Consider the following 21367-nt stretch of genomic DNA (forward strand, 5'->3'; position numbering starts at 1 on the left):
ACACACGCATGTGTCGTCTATTTTGTGCCATTTTTATTTGCGCACATTAGCAATTTCTTTTATTGACTCGTTGTTGTCAGCTTGCTCAGTAATCAGTCTACACCCAAACAACACCCACCACTTGGATCACTTTGTCTAATACCTTCAATGGTTTTCCATTCTATTTCCCGCCTCCCCCTCCCCACAGACATTCGACGGCCTCTCTGTTTATTGTTGCTCCTTATTTTTCTGTCATTGTGACTTCTTTTGTGGATTCTAGAGTGCGTGATTTTCCACTCTCTCAATACCCCTGGCAACCCTTACACACACCCATCTATACACACATTCACTTCACGGGACATCTTATTTGATTGCATTGTATAATAACGACTTCTTTACACTTTATCAAAACGTATATAATATGAGTACTATATTCATATTTTTGATCAACAATATTATCATACTTATTATTTAACAAACTAACCTTAATGTCTAAGCCTCTAAAAGTATTTCTCAATCATCCATTTGAGATCTTTTCTCTCAAGAAACAAATAACATATGTCTCAAAATTTAGATAGATCTTGCAATTAGTCAAAAATATATCTGCTCCTTGCAGGATATTTAAAAGTCTTGATTCCGTTAAGATTTTCTTTTCATGTTTTATTAATTTAATGTAATCTGTTCAAGGTTCTATTTGAATTCTTTTTTATTTTTCTTCTTGTGCTCTCATAAAAACTCTTGCATAATTTTGATTTAATATTGTTCCTTTTCCCTTTTTACTCTCGTTGCAGGATTAATTTTAATTTTTTGAGTGCGGCCTGATAAAAAAAATACAAAAAATACAAAATAAAATAAAAAAAAAAAAAAATACAAAAAAAGTTTCAAGCAGTAGGACGACTACGAAAGGAAAAAAAGTTCAGAAGCAGAAAAGTTTTTCAATTATTGTAAAAAGTGTTAAAAGAGTGTGTGCAAAGAGTGAGTGAGCGGGAGAGACAGCGAGAGAGAGAGAGAGAGAGAGAGCGAGACAACGTTTATCTTTCTTACTTTTACACAAAGTTGGCAATATATATGCATACAAAATAAGTAAAACGAATATATAAAACCAAAACGAAAAGCGCTAAAAAAAAAACGAAAAGAAAAACGCTGCAAAGGGCAAAAAGGCAAACGGGCAAAAAGGATATAAATATATATTTCAAATAGAAGCGTTATCACGCAAATCTGATTAATTAAAACGCGTTTAATTTACTTATGTCTAATTAATAAACAAATTTTTTTTCATGTTTTCGTTTTGAAGAGTTCAACATTAAAACAGAACGCACAACTTCATCAAGAAGCAAACGAAAGAAAGATAGTTTGAGAAAAGGAGAAAGAGAGAGAGAGAGAGAGAGAGTGAGTGCGTGAGTGAGTAAGAGTTAGAAAGAAAGCAAAAGAAAAATAAAAGTGCCCAATAAAGAAGAAGGAAACAAATAATACAACAACGAGAAGAGAGACCAAGAAGAGGGTCTAAAGTGGAAACCAAAATGAATCCGACGCCCGTGGGCATTGGATTCGGATTTGGTCGTAAGCCACCTAATAAGGCCAAAATGCGCTCACGTTGGCCGCCACCAGTCGCTGCGGCTGCTTTAACCACAGAATTATCATCATCATCAATAATAACAACAACAACAACAACAACAACAAGAGGAGCAGCAGCAGCAGCAACAACAAAAACAACAACACCAACAATAGCAAAAACAAGAAAACAAACACATAAATATAGCAAACATTGGAGGAGCAACAACAACAACAACAATAGCAGCAACTTTAGCAGGAGAAGCAGCAGCAATTGTCATCATCTCAGCTCAGTGGCCATATCTCTCCTTATGGCCATAGTGCTTATAAATAATCTGGATAATCCGGCCACTGCAGCGCTATTGGGAGAGGCGCGTCTACGTCAAGCTAATACAGGTGAGTGAAACATGTCAATAGCAGACATTATTTCCGCCTCTTTGGGTAACAAAAATTATTAAAAGAACAAGAACAAAAAAGTCTAGTTTGATAATAATTTGATGTATGTACCTTTCTTTGATTAGGTGGCAACTCTATAGATATTAAGAACATTTTTTTGCCAAACTCTCGAAATTTGATTCGTTTTGTTTATTGTAATCCCGATTTTTGGTTCTGTATATAACATCGAATTGGTTTTCAAAATCAATCAGCATCTTTAATACATTCCACTTAAGGTTTACATTACATTTTAGATTATCATTTTACAAATCTTGCATTTAAGCTACCTCGTGGTCTCTTTTGAAAATGTGAGCAGCTTGTCTATATTTATAGCTAGTTTAAGAAGCACAAAGTTCTATCTCATCAGCAGACTCTGATAAAGAACCTTATACCGTAACGTCAACGCTAAAACTAATTGAGAATTGCAACTGACTGAAGCAAACATCGATTTTCCACCTTTTAAGTGTCATAAAATATGATTGACATTTAAAGTTGAATGAAATACAAAATTATTTGTCTAAAATGTCAAAAGTTTTTGTGTAAACCGACTAATTATAGGTTTTCAAATAATTCTCAACAAAGTAATAAGTGCATGAGGATATGTCACTTTAAGCCCCGTGAAAAGAAGAATTTCAACTAGTGATTTGTGTTTTGTACGATTTTTATTTTCCACTTACAGGTTTTTTCCTAAACTTTTAGATTTGTATGAACTTTCCCGATTCTTTTTTCTACGTTTTTTTTTTTTTTGGAGTACCATTAAGAGATTCTTTTTAACTGTCAATTAGAATGATCATGTGATTGCCATTGATTAACACTTTACTTTAAAGGTAGGTAGAAAGGGCGAAATCTACACTAGCAAAACGAACACAGACAGAGGAGAATAGGGCAGAGGCAAGAGAAAACCAACAAACATAAAGAATTATTAAATTATAGCCCAAAGAGAGAGAGAGAGGGAGAGGGAGAGAACAAAAGCCAGACAAAGAGGAAAAAGTGCGCCAAGTTGTGTAGTGTTTGTTGCCTGAGAATTATGAATCAGGAAGTCTTAATAAGCGCAATTTCAAGTCGTTAGTCACACAGAGTAAAAAATGGGAAGCTCTCGAGGCACGTCTTTACAAAACACACACACACACACACACGCACAACGCAGAAATAACTATGTATTTGTATATGTATGTATGTATGTGTGTATGTATATGTGTATATGGGGGCGGCCATTTGGCCGTTGATTTTAATTAAGTAAAAATGCTTTAATGTGTGTGCGCCACCACAGATTTTATGCCCTTGATGCTGCTGGTTGACTGGCTATTAGTATGGATAGATTCATAGCTGCTACATTCAGGGGCAAAGAGAAAGAAAAAGAAAGAACAAAACGAAACGAGCTATGGAAAAATCCAAGTACTTGAAAATAATTTCTAATATTTTATTATTTTTACTACAAATTGTATATCTTTAGTATTTATTCACTGGCTTACTGAATTTTTTGATATCTTTAACTAAAGATTTTTCTGATTTGATTTTTTCTTAATTTTTTTTGTTACTAATTACTTGCGAGTAGTTTCATGTTTTATTAGGTACTTAAGTTTATCTATTATTTGCCTCATTAACTTTTTGATTCATCACTTTCAATATTCACTTCCGATTATGCAATTATTTAAATCACTTTTTGCACTCTATATGCACCCTATATACATAAAAAACGATGACGCTATCGAAAATTTTTCCATTCAACTTTGAATTTCATTGTGAAGTAGTAGTAGTAGTTGTAGATATACAAATTAATACGATACTTTAAGCTATATATACGGGTAAATATAGGTATATATACTGCAATTTACAACTGATAGATTTCAGTTGAACGGTTCAAGTTCGATTTCAGGTGCTTAGGTTACAAGAAAGTGGAGAGTCATGTGACAAGTGTTACGGACCTACATATTCTATCTCACTCGGTCAATGATGGTGTCACTATCTCTGCCTCTCGCATTCTCGCTCTCTCTGTCTCTGTCTCTGTCTCTGTCTCTGTCTATTTTGGTCGCCCTTTCGGTAACTCTGTTGATGATAAATCTACGACAACTGCAATACAAAGTCATTTAATGCAATTTGCTGATTGCGCTTGCCAGGCTATGTTGCTGTTGCTGGTGGTGCTGCTGTCGTTGCTGTTGTACCTTTTGACATTTGAGCCATGTATTGTTGTTGCAATTTGTTGCTGACAATGCAACTCTACACAACACCAACACATACACAGAAACCAATATACATCGACATAGAGAGAAACTTGGGTACACTTCCGTGAGCTTGGCGCCTCCTCCCTCACAATGAGCACCAGTAAAAGCAAAAGCAAAGCAAATGAAGATTCAAGATTCAAAAAAAACTGTCTGGTCTTTAAATGGCATTTAATAAACATAGCCGTATCCAACATTTTTGAGGTGCCAATAGACTAGACAGGCTAAGCAATGATTTCGTGTGGAGGAATGGGGTAGAGGGAGATATGAGTGCAATCGGGGTGTAACCGGATTCAAATTCCAATTTTTTGAGTAGTATGCCAGACGGCAGACGCTGATGACGTTCAACGAGAATGCAATTCCAATTTCAATTGCCAGTTGAGGATCAACATCATCATCATCATCGACAAAAGCAACTGCAACATCATCATCATCAACATCATCATCAACATCATTGGCAGCATCTTCATCGGTGTGCTAGTTACAGAGTGACACTCATTCAATCCCAGTTGACGATGACGATGACGATGACGATGTCAGCAATGACTGAGAGCAGTCTCAATGAACAACAAGAGATAGAAAACAGAGAGTGCCATATGAGAGAGAGAAATGAAAATTGATTCCGGAATGTGTAAAAAAAATGTATATTCAAAACTTGTTTATACTCACCTTCTATGGGATTTTCCAATCTTATTTTCTCATCACTAGCATTTAAATGATCTTGTGCACATTTAACCCTTTTGGTATTTTTGGCCCCAGTTACCAATTATCTTGTGGAGACTACGCAGCGTGTCGCCGCAACTAATGACTCGCCTCTAGAGATAAACTAACATACCGTCAGAACATTTTTGCCACCAATCATTCCATCATTGCGAAATCTGTTCAATTTTGCTCTTTAATCACAAACGTTTGGCAGCAACATGGTCGGCAATGGCAACAGCAGTAACAACAGCGGCAAAAGCCACTGCCGCAGCTGTTGCGGATTCTTCTTTGGCACAAAGCAGTTGGGCCAGTGGGTGGGCTCTGAGTTGTTGGCCCTTCCATGCACCGCGAAGTTAATTGCAATGTGTGTGTGTGTGTGTGTGTGGGAAACTGTGTGTGTTGTCCGTGTTTCTTATGTTGCTGTGGTCGCCATCGGTTGCCCTCAGGCACGGTTTAAGCCATGTGCGACCGTCCTGCAATGAATAATAGCCATTACAACACCTTTTTCCAACTATGTGAATAAATAATAGAATTGTGAATAAAATTTTCATTAATTTAATTGTAAATATTCAATTAATACCAAGTCATACGTAGTTATGAATATTGAACAAAAAATTTCTTACTTGGCATCCTTTTTAGGAGGACCAAGCAGTCAACCCTAAAGGACACATAGTCCAGTCCTGGTTGTCCTCTTGCTTTAGGCATAGGGCACAGGCAACTTTTGCAAATACTTTGACCGAAATGCTGGCAAACTTTGTGATCTCCTCGACATATGAGCTTTGATGTCAACTTTCGCTGTGAAGAGAATTGGTTGGCTGAGATAGAGGATAACAGCATGATAGAAGGAGAGTGAGGGAGAGAGAGAGAGAGAGAGAGATCCAAGTCGTTGTCAAAGTAAATGAAATATGCAAATTGCAAAATATAATTTTGTATTTGTTTCGTTTGTGCCTCCTCTTTTGGGGGCAGGTGAAACCAGTTCAAACTGCAATCTTTAGCTGCAACATGCAACATGCTCTATACACACACACACACACATACACACTGACAAGAGCAGTTTCCATGGGGCAGAGGCAGCCGCTGCGCAGTCAACGTCGATGTTGCGCTTGGCTGAACTCTTTGTGGCTAGCCGGCCGGTTGTTTTTGTTGTTTTACTGGTTTTTTTTTTGTCTCCAGCCTCGGCCCCAGCCCATACACCCGCTGTCCCTCTCCTATTCACCCACTCTACCTCTCGCTCTCTCTGTGTCTTTCGCGTTCTCTCTCCCACTGCCTCTCTCTCTCTCTCTCTCTCTCTGTGTGTGTCTCTGGTTGTTGTAATGAACGTTTCGCTTCGCTCAACAACAAAGTGGAAAAGATCATCCGAGTTTGTTGTTGGTATGGAGAAGAGGTGGTGAGGAAGGAGGAAGAGGAGAGATGATTGTGTGAAGAGGAGGAGGGCTGGCTGGTATGGAGGGGGTGTGGATGCTTAAGCGGGTGGGCACCGGTAATAACATCATAGGTCGACCGGTCGACGGTCACATGCATCTTTCTCTCTTTCCCTCTTTCTGTTTGCTCTCTCTTTCGGTTCGCTTGATCGGCAAAAGGTATTTTCTTGCTTTTATTATTAGTATTTTGTTGTTGTTGTTGTTGTTGTTGCTATAAACAATATTTTTGTTGTTGGCTGCTTTATTGCCGCTTTGTTGTGTTGTTGTTGTTGCTCTCCTCTCTTCTCTGTTTCTCTTCAATTTTCTCGTGTGTGCGTGTTTTTCTCCCTCTCCCTCTCCCTCTCTCTCTCTCTCTATCTCTCTCTTTCTTTCTCTCTGTCTCTCTGCTTTGTCTGTCTATCTGTCCGTCTGTCTGTCTCTGCCTGCAGCATTCGGTTTCGGTGCCTGGCACCGGCGATCACCGACGCCGCGCGACAACAATCAACAACAAAACTGGCAGTGCATGTGCACTATGGGCTCCAAAAGTGCGAACGAGATGGAGATATTGTATATATACATACGTACGTATGTATGTACATATGTACTCCTTTGTATTGATGTACCTTTTGGTCTATGTATTGGGAGGTCACATTATCATAATTATTAAGATATTGATAATGGAATCCAAGTGGTTTAAGTATTTGAGTAAAACTAATAATAATGTATATATTTGTATGTAAAATGATGCTACATCTATGTAAATACATACATATACATATGTGTATGTAAAAATATATATACATATATGTACATATGCCTCCTAATATCTAAAAATCTACATAAGTAACAAATTGCTTCTTTGTTTGTATTCTATTGCATTCTGTATCTTAAATTAACAGATTTATTTACATATCTATCTCTCTAACTGTCCAAGTTAACATTCTGATATTTAATTAACCATACATAATACATATACAAAAAATATGCACATCAATGTAAATATGTAGATACATATGTAGGTACATTAAGATTTTGATATTATATAGTATGATAATAATTTATTACATCAAAATCAATACAAATTATCTTAAATTTCAAGTCTCCATTTATGTGTTTACCTTATATATGTATCTAATATATATATATCCATTCGAATATAAATATATAGATATCTACATACATATTTATTTATTTCTCTTTTGGTTTCCAAGTTCTAACTCTTTTTATCTACGCATCTAACGGCTTTCTGTATCTAGTTGAAAATGTACTTAAAAAACAAAATGAAACAAAAAAACTTCAACAAAATTCTAAATACAAATGAAAATGCACATAGTTTGTTTTCATTTTACGGCCTCGAGTTTAAAAGTATCTATTTATGTAATTTATTGCTATGATGAGTATTGAAATTGAAATTGAAATTTATATTTTTATATTGTTGGTTTTTTGCAGTTGTTTATATATGGATATTGGGTTTGATTTAAATAAATATTGCATTTAAATTATGAACAACAAAGAAAAGAGAATTAAGAAAATGGGGTTTTCTATTTTTTGTGAGTTTTTGGGGAATACAAAAAGAAAAGCAATTACTTTTGAGCATAACAAATCGGCTTAGCAATACATGTTTAAATGAATATATTCATAAAACAAATCGATAAACGATAACGACTCTTAGTTACCCTGTTTAAATAGGTATTTAATTTACTGTCGATTTGTTTTTTTTTTTCTGTTATCAAACTGTTTTTTGATCAAGTAACTGCAATTAGCTTGAATAATCTGAGAACATCTCATATTTATTTAGTTTTAGGCAAAGTATTAAATATTTTAACCTTGAAAATACCAATCGATTGGAATGTTCCATTCACTGATTGTTCTAGATGGTTTCCTGTCATTATTTTACTCGTATGTGACATGTGTCAAATCTGTTATCTAAATATATTTATTGTCTCGTGTTATATTAAGAAGTACAAGGCATGTAATGTAATTAGCTATAATTATGGCTTTGTGATATTATATGCAATGAATCTGAATTTAATTGACATTCAGTCAGAGAAAGAGAAGCGTATCAATCACAGATCTTTTGAAACGAGAAGAGCTCTCATTATACCATACACCCATAGGGTGAAATGGTATATTAAAGTCGCCAAAATGTATGTAACAGGCAGAAGGAAGCATCTCCGACCCCACAAAGTATATATATTCTTGATCAGGATCAACAACCGAGTCGATCTAGCCATGTCCGTCTGTCCGTCCGTCTGTCCGTCCGTCCGTCTGTCCGTCTGTCCGTCTGTCCGTCCGTCCGTCTGTCCGTATGAACACCTAGATCTCGGAGACTGTAAGAGCTAGAGCCACCAAATTTGGTATGTAGACTCGTGTAGTATGTAGAGTGATCAAGTTTATTTCAAATTTTTGCCACGCCCCTTACCGCCCCCGCAATTTAATAAAAGCGTTTATCTCAAAAACTATTCCAGCTAGAGACACCATATTTGGTATGTATATTCGCTTAGTAAATGCACACATTTTGTATGTGTAAAAATTTTGCCACGCCCTTTTCCGCCCTCGTAATTTGAAAAACTTGATTATCTCCCGTATTTTTTTACCTTATGCAATCAAATTTGGCACACTTAAATTTAATACTAATATCTAGCAAAATACAAAATTTGATCAAAATCGGACAAAAAACAGTCGAGTTATGCATATAAACGTTTTTCCATAAGGCCGGAGTTGGCCGTTGGCTGGTGGGGACGCTAGGGTGCTCGTATGATTGAGTGAGCGAGATACAAAGATATGCTTGTAAAAAGCATGTGAAAATGCATTTGTTTAATAAAGTTGAAATATTTGCTTTACTGGTGTATGGTATATCTAAGTCGGCGAGACGACTTACTTACTTCATTTTCTATTCTGTTTGGCCAAAAAGTGACATTGAATATTTCTGCTCTAATACTATAAATGTTGGGGGAAATTGCATTATATTTGAATAACTTCATGGGCGGGGGGCTTATTCCTACATCCCTCCGTCTGCTACAACATGCCATGTCTCATTTAGATATGCGACCACAAAACCATGAGCAGCAGCAGCAGCAGCAGCAGCAGCACCAACAATAACAATCATACATAATAAATTACTAAGTACTAAGTCCCTAGAAAAAACAAGAGAGTGTGGCAAGTGAGGGGGGTGGAGGTAGACAGAGAAACATTTAGCTTTATGTCCTGTTTTTCCATCACTCAGCTGGAAGCCGCATATTTTCATTTCTATTGACAAAGGTAGTCAGTATATTTGATGAAACAATCGAATAACGGTTAATTCTCTATATAGTATTACGGGAATATGGCTTGATTTGTTCAATATGTGCCATGATTTTGTAGTTCAACATTGTCTTACATGATTATTTATTTCTAATAAACTTAAAGGTTTTTTTGTGCTTTTCGATTAACTTTCATTTTCCTATTTTCCAAGTCATTTGCAATTGAATACGGCTAAGTGATAGTTCTAGCATCATACTGGTTTTACTTGACATATGAAAATATATACTTACATATATTAAATTATATTATATTTAATGCGATACACGTTTTGAGTCTAGAATCAAGGTACGATAAAACAATATGCCCATGCTGCGTATACGTAATATGCATAGAACAAATATGTTATGCATTCTAACTGTGCTTACTAATGCCGCCTGTATATGTGTGTGTGTGTGTGTGTGTGAGTGTACATATCTATGGCTATGTGTGTGTGTGTTTGTCAGTTGTTGGCTGGCAAAGTTAATTGTTTTTGAATAATTAATTACACACAGCAAGGCAACGACAACGACAACGACAACGGCAACAACTCGAATGCGACAACAGCAACCATCAATGTCAATAACGAGATTTTGATTAGGGTCCATGACACATGCGAAAGTTGTTAGCGATCACTAAATGGAAAAGAAAGAAATATATATTGAAATGCTTTTAACAAAAAATTAGAAAGAAAACAGAAACACACACAAAAAGAACCCAAAGACTAAAAACAAAAGTTAACAATGTCGACAATGTCTTTAAGTACCCTGCAATAGGGTATACTAGATTAGTCAATCTTTTGGATTCAATATCAATTTTTTTCATCATTTCTTCCTTTTTGTTTGGTGTTATTTTCTTTTTAATTGAAACAATTTGATGATGGGAAGGTCTGTTGTGAAAAAAATAAGCAAGCAACAATTTCAAATTGTGAAATTTCGTTTTTATTTTTCTTTCATTTCTTATCTCAAAGAGATGAAAAACTGCAAAATATTTCTGTTGTTTTTTGGTTGGTGTCGTCAGCCTCTGCTTCTTTGTTCTATTGTGTATTGGGATTGGGTTCGTTTTTCTATTCTGCAGTTTATTTTTGCCGTGTAGGAATATAACCCATAACCCCCTCCTTTTTGGCCATTGCAACCAAACGCGCGACCTGGTCATCCACCTGACTCACCCATTTTCGGTTTGTCCTGTTATTGCTCAACAGTATTAAGTTTTAAAATATTCCCTTTTTTCGGTGGATAGGACAGTCAGTGTACTGCGGGGACAGAGAAAATATTTGTGCAAAAGCGTGAGGGATTAAATCGATTTTGTTTGTCTCCTGTTGTTTTTTTTTCTCTCTCTCTCTCTTTTGTTGTTATTATTGTTGGTGTAACTCCATGTTTTGCGTTTGCCTTTTGTTGCTAATATTATTTTAATATTTTAATTAACTCTTAAATTGTAGTATAGTCGGTAAGAGAACGTTTTCTTCTTAAATTGCTAACTAAAATTTGAATTTCTAAATTGATAAGGCAACACTTTTTAGGCCCTCAAACACTTTAAACCTCATTTTATCAAGTCACCGACTTGAATGCCTCATCTGATCCCGTTTTTCTGAAAATTAATTCAGTGCATTTTGATGGCAAACAAAATACCATGCTGACCAGTGTATAAAAAAAAGTGTTTTTATTCCGCGCTGATGCACTTATTTTGCAGCAAAATTAATTGAATGACAAAATGCTGCTGTTGCTGCCTGAAAAGTGTAAAAATATCTCCATAAAGCGGATAGGCACAGCCACCAGCAGTGGGTTTAATACATTTCGTTTTTTTTTTGTTTTTTTGGGATTTGTTTTTTGCTTTAACGATTACTTCTTTTTCACGTCAAGTTGTTGTTGTTGTTGTTGCTGTTTTTATGTCGTTGTAAATGTAAATGAATTCTCATGGCCGATCCGATGATATAAATGAATTTATATATATTTGTAACCCAAACTGTAGAGTTTACTAACTGTTTGGGTCGTATATCGCGAATCAGATAGCCAAAAGTATCTAATAGATCAAAGAGAATATTATTTTTTTTTTCTTTCCTGAGCTTTAATCCGTAACTACATATGTATATGTATATAGTTAACAGGTAATCATAAAATATGGCAAGCCATAAGGTCATTTTTTTATTGAACTTGACTATTGATGATTTTCAGCTTCATTTTTAGAGTGAAACGAAATAATAGGAAATATAAGAGAAAACTGTAAAAATTTGATGTAATATTTAAATCTAAATTTGGTTCGAAATTTCCCATTTCGATTTAAATTTGAGATTAAAATATGTCAATGAAAAAGGGGATAATGTCTTGTTGTATAAAGTTGGGAATTCTTTTACTCTTATTTTTCGAATTAAATTAATTTGTAAATTTCATTTTTGTAAGGAATTTTTTGAATTTAATGTTTTTCTCTGCATCGAAATTCCAACTCTGTTTTTATGATAACGAAGTTTTGATGAAATTACGAATCGAAAAGTCCAAATAAATATTCCAACTGAGTTTTTGCTTTTCATTTTCGTTTGCCGTTTTTTTTTTCTTAATTAAATAGGAAAAGCTTTTAACATTTTTTGTTTGTTTCCTTTTCTGTGGGAATACACACATACATACGTACATACGCATACACATGAATGTATGTGTATAAATTTTTTATAAATTCATCTTTTTTTTTTGATTTTGACAAGGGGGCCTTAAATTGTAATATTGAATTAGTCTTGTTGTCAGCCAACTGAATGCAATTGCTTGATTAACTCTTTTTTCCCCTTTTTCTTGCGTTTCTCCTTTTTTTGCATTTTGCACCTGAAACAGGTGTGTAAGTGTTTGAGGATCGTGGATAAGGGAAGGCAGGGTGTGTGTGTGTGTGTGTGGGGGGAAGGGAGGGGGAAATTCCGGGAGGTAAATGAGTTTGAGCATAGTGCAATATTTATATATGTCACAGTCACAATTTGCTGAAAGAAAAGTCAATGACCATAAAAATCAACACTCACTCGACATGGAGTGAAAAGCGAGAGGCTAGAGAGAGAGAGAGAGAGAGAGAGAGAGAGAGAGAGAGAGAGAGAGAGAGAGAGAGAGAGGGAGGACCATGAGACGGTTAGCTGACTCTGAGCTGCTCAAAGGTGGTAAAAGAGGGAGGGGGGAAGTGGGCATATTATTTATGTGTGTGTGTGTGTGTGTGTGGGCGGCTGTGCCAATGAGTGTGTGTGTGTATTTGTATGCGAGGCGACATCTAGCGGCTGCAGTTTACCTTTCGGGCAAATACGCGAACAAAAAGCAAAGAAAAAAGGCAGACAAAAAAATGGAATGTTGTGTGTGTGTGTGTGTGTGTGTGTGTGTGTGTGCGAGTGAATAAGCAGACTTTGCAATGCAAATTTCAAGTAGCCCACAAGCTGTGAGTTCTGTGTGTGCGTGTGTGTGTGAGTGTGCAGAAGTCTCTGTGCCATATTTTTTAAGCTGCATGCCAAGTTAGTCAGTCAAATAGACAGGCAGACAGAGAAAGACAGAAACAGAGAGAGAGAGAGAGAGAGACAGAGTGTGTGTGTGTGTGTGTGTGCAAGTGAGAGAGATATGTTTACACTACACATTGAAGCTAAAATGTCGCCATGTATGATGAATGGATTACTATAATTCTATTAGAATGATAATCAGACTTTTGTAACAGAAGACGACAACACTGAAATCAGAGACTAGGGCCAGGCAGACGATTCATTTGAATATTATATCTTTAAGCAAAACAGATACGTGTACACTCCTAACGAAAAGGAAATACAAACAGTTTCCAAGTAGGCAAAATAAGTAAATGTTTCAACTCAAAAATCTAGCAATTCGCCAATTACAACATAAGACTTGGAAAAAGTCCTTAATATTGTGGCTTACTAAATCTCAATAATCTTCATAAAAGTTCAAAAGAAAGTGCTAAAAACTTAAGTCCTTTTCCAAAATCTTGTTTTTTTTGTAAACTGGCACAGTATTTTTTCTAGCAAATGAATGTGTTTAGGTGTTGCATTCATTCGTTTATTTTATCTCTCATTGACCTACAAAAATAAAAAAGGGTTTTTATGCATTTTCAAAAGTGTTTGGATTCAGTTTTCAGAAGCCCAGTGTAAACAGGTCTACAAAAAGAAGAAGATGCGAAAAAAAAACCTCTATAGTCCATTTGGCCTTTGCGTTAGAGAGCTTCATTCATGGATGCCAGACACACACACACATAAACACACACACACACACACACATGCATACGATGTCTTTGCGGTATTTTAAGCTTGTTGCGGTGTTCTGTTCCGGTTTCAGTCTCTTCTTCAGGCCTGAGTCGCCATTTGACCATTCAAACACCACATAGACACACCACACACACACACTCTCACACACACACACACATGTACTTATATACAAATGCCATAGCCATAAATATGCGGCTGCTTAGCGTAACCAGCTGCCGTCGACAACGATGCCACTCCTATGCACTCCACTCTTCTTCTTCCTCCTGAGCCCCCCTCCCCCAAACCGAAACGTCATGCCTAACTTTTTTTTGGCCAGTTTCAGTTTCAGTTTTGCTGCTTGCTCAATTATAGATTTGAATACAAAATTTTTGCAATTGAAAATGTCAAGCATGACTGTACGAGAATTTTCTCGGCTCTTAACTTTTTTGGCAAGGAATTTTCGGCCAAACTATTTAGGTAAAAAGCCATCTTAGCTATTTTTTTTTATCAACATTTTCATTAACTTTTCTCATATGCAGGCAGATGTCGTGTTGACAGTTTCTTAAAAACTAAAATGAAAACGAAAACTACCAACAATATAAAGATAGAAACAACAAAAAAACAACTTTTACCTTACCCTTTTTAGTTTGTCATTTGGAAAAAAAAAACAAAAAAAGTTGCCAACAAAAGTTTTTAATTACTGCAACTTTTTTGTTCTATCCGTTCCCCCCATTGGGTTAAAACTCTTGGAACATCAATGATTGATTATTATAAAAATACCTAGACTATTATTTGTACCCAGTACTTTTTTCACTGCTGTCTTGCTCAGACTAAGTACTCGTAAGTATCCGCTCCAAAAAAAAACCAGAGGGCCGGGGCTAACTTCGACCGCGTCAAAGTTTGTATACCCTTGCAACATTTTTGGTAACTCTTTCCTTACCTATAGCCATCAAAGTGGAAAAACGTTTTATCTAAAAAGGCTAATGTTTGCGACAGAACGGCCAGCAATCGTAGCATAGGAAATAACGAAGTTATTGGACAAAGTCACTGTTTTCCACCGATCGTTCCTATGGGAGCTATATGATATAGTTACCCGATCCTTATCAAATTTGGCACAGTCATTAACAGATATATTAAACTAACAAATGTTTAATTTGAAAGCAATCGCGTCAAAAGTAACGAAGTTATTCACCAAAGTCACTGTTTTCGAAAGATCGTTCCTATGGGAGCTATATGATATAGTCACCCGATCTTGATCAAATTTGGCACAGTCGTTTATATGTGTAATTAACTCACCAATATTCAATTTCACGACAATCGCTCAGAAAATAACGAAGTTATTAAGAAAAGTCACTGTCCGTGACTTTGCCATTTGTATGGGAGCTATATGATATAGTGATCCGATCCGGCTGAATCCGAGATATACAATGCCTGCAGTATATACAAGCCTACATGCAAAATTTCAGCTCTGTAGCTCTTACGGTCTAGGAGGAGTTTACGTTGATCCAGACGGACGGACGGACGGACGGACGGACGGACGGACGGACGGACGGACGGACGGACGGACGGACGGACGGACATGGCTATTTGAACTCGTCTCGTCGTGCTGATCAAGAATATATATACTTTATATGGTCGGAGATGCTTCCTTCTATGCGTTGCACACTTTTGACCAAAATTAATATACCCTTTTTGCAAGGGTATAAAAACATAAGGAAGAAAAAGAAACAGGAAGAAAGTGTGAAGGAAAGAGAGAGAGAAAGAAACTGTTTATAAATTAACTTTTTCTCTAGGTTTTATCTCCTGCTGTTCACCGAGATTTTTTCTACTATGTCTGCCTGTCACTAATGCAGCTGCTCCCCCTCCCGCCCACTCATGGTTCCCTCTTCACCTATCGAACTCATTAAGATCCCACTGTGAGGTGCTCCTTTTTCTTTCTCTCTCTCTCTCTCTCTCTCTCTCACTCTATCTATCTATCTCTGTCGCATTCCCTTTTCCTTTTTCACTTGACAAAAATGTCCACTCAAATGGCGTTTAGCGTGCAATTATGAGTAGTTTCAGTTTCTCTCTTTTACATACCCTATACTAAATGGGGTATACTGAATAGAAGTTTATTTTCATAACTCAAAGGCTAAGCAAATATTGGCCGAATAATGTGATAGATCTATTTAGAATATGTTTTGAAAATTATTCAAACAACCAAACAAGAACCTGAGTAAGTTTTGGGTCGAGTTAAAAGCGTTAGAAGCCTTTTACCTCAGCGCTGATTATGTCTCATTTGCAGTCCAAAAAGGTGGGCATGGAGTGGCCATAGAGCAGAATGGGCGGCAAGTGGAGATGACGAAGAGAAAGAGAGAGAGAGAGAGGGAGGGAGAAAAAACCAGCAGCAGAATGAAGTGAAATACACACACAAAAACAAAAAAAGGAGCTTAAAAAGGAAAACTCCTGCTTTAATTGCTGCCACAGTTTTTATTTAATTTCTTTCCTTTTTTTGTTTTGGTTTTGTTTTTTGTTTTTTTTTTTTGTGTGTGCTTATTTCTTCTCATTTCTGGTGTTTTCTTTATTTTTTCTTTTTGCCCTCCCGCAACTTTAATTCACATTTGCAAAAATTGCATGACTATTTAGATGACTGTGTGCCATGGATTATGGTGGACCGATGGCATGGAGTGTCGGTGAAATGTGGCGGCGGGGTTCCGGGAGGGGGCTATTTGGTTTGTAGGCGTGTCGTCTGCCTTTCCATAGGCATTGAGGCGTAACAAAGCTGACTTAATGACTCCAACAGCCCGCAGACAACAACAAGAACAAGAACAACGACAATGAGGGCACAACAAAAACAAAAAAAAAAGGACAGAATTAAATAGAAATAAAAAGTAAGAAACAACAACACAAAGAAGAAACAAATTAAAAATGGCTTTGAAATGCTAAAGAAATGAAACTTAAATGTTAAATGGAGAAAATTGAAATAAAAAAACACCTAGGACTTACCTTAACTCGGCCATGGCATATTCAAATACCCCGTAGAGTAGGCATTTATAGTTGGTAAATTCAAAAGAAACATTGAGTGAATATACCCATTTTTAAGATGGCAGGTAAACAGGGTAGAAAGCGTAAGATTTGTATACCAAAAATTTTAATGATATTCGGGCGACCATCAGCCACCTCCTACACCCACCCCCCCCCTCCACACAGGACAAATGACAAATGATTTGCTGACATTGATGAAGATTTTTGCAGTTTGACCTTTTTGCGCTTTTGACTTTCATTGCCCTTCCCTTGCCAAGCGGCAATGCGTCAGTCATTCACACATCTCCCGTCCTCTCTCTACTCTGGCCCCTCCCTCCATCCATCTATATCTATCACGTACATTACAAATACAATTGCTTGGGGCTGCTTATTAATTTACATCAATTAGTCTCTCTAATCAAGCATAGATCAAGTGTACCCAAGTTCCGTCTAACTAATTGATATTCATTTTCTGAGCTACAATGTATCTTTTTTCATTCTCTTATTTTATTTAACTCTTCTTCTTCATTTCTGATTGCTGTATAATAATAGTGCTTTGATCATAAATCTTTCAATTTATTAACGTTGTCTTTGTGTGTGTGTGTTTTGGGAGGATAAATCTAAAAATTTAGATACAAATAAATTGTTGAGGTCACATAAATTCATATTCATGTCTATATAGAGGCTTCAAATTGCAAAACTTTTGAAAAGTCCAGTCAATATTTTCTGAAGCTTTAGCTAAATGTTGATTCTTTATGTGGGATGGGGTAGAGTATGGTTAGATCCAAAATGGATTAAAAATTTGAAGAAAGTACGTCTATTGAATGTAGATATTTTATTTACGAAAATGTTGATCTTTAGTTTTTCGCAAAGATTTTAGAAAGACATTTTCTGTATATTTATTTATGTTTTCAGATAAATCTTACCCTAAAAATAATGATATTTTCAGTATCTAGGGGACAATTTAAAGTCGTCACAGTATTTCTGTCATTTCTGTCAGCTTTAAGCTGTTGTATCAATAATGTCGTTCATTCTATTTGCTTATGTCATTGGGAGGGGGAGGGAGACTTTGGTGTGGTTTTTAACGAAAGAATCCATTCAATCCTATGTATTCTCTTCTAGTTCAAACCACAAGCAGCTGTCCAATCTTCCCAATCCCTATTCCAATTAGTATTCGTTTGCACCCACTTTTGGTGAGGGCGGGCGTCGAAATTGATATGATCGGCATAGCGTCTTAGAAAATTGACAAATAGTAACGTACACAAGCAAAACACAAGCAAATAGACAAATCAACAAACAAACAAACAAACAAATAAACAAACGAAGCAACCAACAAGCAAACAGAAGACAAACATAAGTAGAAAAATTATCATGCAGCTGCTACAGAATCTTTGCAGTTCATTGTCTTACAACGTCCAGTGAACTGTCATTATCTTATCAATTATCCATATGACAATTTGCATTTGTATAAAAGAATAACAAATAAATAAATTGTACATACAATGTATGTATGTATGTAAGTGTGTATGCATGTGTGTGTGTATGTATGTACATTTATTTATAAATAAAAACGAATATAAATTATCATAAAAGTTTGTGGACAATTTTGCGCTCATTAAGCGTTGAAAGTACCGCGGAATAAAACTGAATACAACAAAAGAGAAAACAATAAGCAACATACAACAATAATAATAATAATAATAATAAAAAAAAGAAATATCCACAGAAAAGCCAGAGCAAATCCATTTTAATTGAGCAATTAAATTCTTAACAAGTTGTTTTATTTGTATTTAAAAACTCATAAAACTAACCAAAAGCATTTAATTTGCCCAAAAGAAGATTTGCAATTTGCCATTAGAATTCTTCGAATGTCATGTGAAAGGCAAATCATTCAACAACTTGTGAATGGATCAATGGATTCAAAACTTTCCTTATCATGAGATTATCTTTATTATACTACTTATATATATACATACATATATGGTTCTATTAAGAGCCAAGTAAGTTGGCTTGCCCTAGAATGAATGTATCATTTTAGCTGCATTAGTTTGCACTATACCATTTCATTGGCCTTAATCAATCATTGATTTGACTTTTCAATTCTTCAAATGAAAAGAGAGCAATAGATTGAAAGACAGAAGCAAAGAGACCATCAGAGACCATAGACAAGATGTCTTTGATTTTAATTGCATTTTCATTTTCATTTCCATTTCATTTTTGTTCTTTTTTGTTGTTTCGCCACTGACATTTTCTGACTTCGATATCTCGTAATTCAATTGTAGACTTCATCTTCATACCGATGCCGATGCTGATATCGGGACGTGGCCATGGCCCTGCCCTTGCCCCCAGCCACAGACCTCACACTATACCCAAAACGGTCTGCCCCTGCCAGCAACAACCCAGTTTCCCACTCCCCTTTATGGCCTAGCGACCCCCAAAACCATCACCCTTCATTGAGCTGTCAGCGGAGTCGATTGTCTGAAATGGTTGATTCAATTATTCAAGGTGCCCATCTCTCAAATAATTGAGTTTCGCATTCATTTTTGTGTTTTGCAAATTCTTTTTTCCTTTCCATTTCTGTTGTTGCTGTTGTTGTTTTTGGTGTTTTGTCTTTTGAAATTTTTACAATTTGATTACGTGTTTGACCCGTGGACACTTCAATAATGTAACAAAAAAAAGTGACACACACTCTGGAGCCTCTGCATGGCTGTTGATTGATCAACATCAAAATTGTTGCATGCAAATTGAATTTCACTTTTGGTTGTTTTTTCTCCTTTTTTTTTTTTGTTTTTTGTTTGTTTTTTGTAGGTTCAATTTCATTTCTGAAATGTTTATGAAAATGACAGCATTTAAAATAAAACTGCATAATTAATGGGAAATTTGCATTGACTCTGAAATGGCGAACGGGCAAAGCCATCAGTTGTCGGTCAATTTATAGAAATGTCAGTTTATACAAATGTCCTAATACCACTCAAAAAAAAAAAAAACAAAAGAGATATCAAAACTAAAGTTATTATTGGAATGAAACCGATTTTGTCATTGTTGTATGATGACAATTCAATATTGAAACGAAGTGAAAAGATTTTGCTCTTGCATATGAAGTGATTATGACATTTTCAGCTATCGGCCTTTAGTTCTGATTTTTGATCGGCCCTCAAGTGAGTTAATGGAAAAATATCGACATCTATGATTCCATTTAAGCCTTCAAGATGGTCAAACAAAAATCTATTCTATTCTCTCTATAATAGAATTGTCAATCTATTAATCAGTTGTCTTACTATTAATCGCAATGATCCTTAGTTAAAGTGTTTTATGGATAAATCGCTGTCATCAAAAGGATTAGTATGAGTGTATTTTTTTTTATGTATTCACCATCTGAATATTCGTTTTGTTCATGTCGAGCAGAAATATTCATTAAAACTAATCAATTGCAAATCACTCTAAGAAGTTTCATAACTTCTCTTATGGCTACTTAAGGTTTTTGAAATTAAAATGATGATTCAATTTGACACGATTGAAGTTCATTAATCTGATGGATGTCATTGTCAATGATAATTTTGTTTTTAGGTTCTTCACTAATGCACTTCATTTCAGTCTATTTATTATTACTAGCCTTTGTGGCCACTTAAAACCCTCATCTTTGGTTTGAACCCAGGCCCAAAAACTGGGCCAAATCGCCCGCTCACGCACACATCGCTAGTCAAGTGTCCCTTTTACTGTTTGTGTGTGCATTTGGTTATGGACTCCCTCATTTCACTGTAGTTAAGTGTAGCAATTTGTAAATTAATAAACTTTGATTCAAATGTTTGTGTCACCTAGCATATACAAACAAACTGTGTGTACGTGCATAACAAAACAGACAATAAACGAACAGTCGCAAAATAGTGGGCAAAAGGGTGCAGGGCTAAGGGCGGAGATACTACTACCATGAAGGCGAACAATCATTTGGCCCAATAAATAGAGCAAGCCAAATAGAATCTACCGAACTACTACAACCAGAATCAGTACCAGAACGAGAACGAGAATAAGTTGGAACGATAATGTCAATTATTATTAACACGAAAAGCGCACGCATACAAATACTTTATATATACATATAAGTATTGCTCCCCCCCACCATCACCACTTCTCCATCCACATCCCCCGCTCTCTTCAGTGACCCCCTGAACCATCAGCGTATACTAGACACACTGTACAATGTCATGCATGGGCAATTTTCGTGGTCAATGGCGGTGAACAAACCCCCCAAAAAGCGCCTGACCACAGGCAACAACAGTAACAAACAACAACAACAACAGCAAAAAGCAACAATAAGCAACATTTGGTGACCGGCACCGACGATGACCAACAGCAACAACAGCAAAAACTAAACACAAAACCAGCCACAAATCAAAAATTTTGTAAAATGCTTTACTCTCTCTGTCTCTTGGCCCCCCCCCACTCCTCTTCACTGTCGCTCTTTTATTTTCATTCTGTCTATCCCAGGCGACATTTAAATTTTTTGCCACGCCTAAACGCCCATAATTAGGCAGCTTATATTATTTTGAGGGCAGACCTTGTTCTACCCACCTCATACACACACACACATTCCCAAC

General features: G+C 36.1%; 1 protein-coding gene across 1 annotated transcript in view; it reads left to right on the plus strand.

Moving 5' to 3' along the window:
* The first annotated feature begins 1763 nt into the window (after positions 1-1763).
* The window catches only part of LOC6648605 (low-density lipoprotein receptor-related protein 2), a 123031-nt gene continuing 103427 nt past the window's right edge, over positions 1764-21367 (plus strand). Inside the window, exon 1 of the mRNA XM_002070953.4 lies at positions 1764-1926. Within this exon, the coding sequence (XP_002070989.3) occupies positions 1842-1926 (85 nt within the window). The 5' untranslated portion in view covers positions 1764-1841. The remainder of the gene's footprint in view (positions 1927-21367) is intronic.

Source organism: Drosophila willistoni (assembly GCF_018902025.1).
Source record: "Drosophila willistoni isolate 14030-0811.24 chromosome XL unlocalized genomic scaffold, UCI_dwil_1.1 Seg141, whole genome shotgun sequence".
Classification (NCBI taxonomy): Eukaryota; Metazoa; Arthropoda; class Insecta; order Diptera; family Drosophilidae; genus Drosophila; species Drosophila willistoni.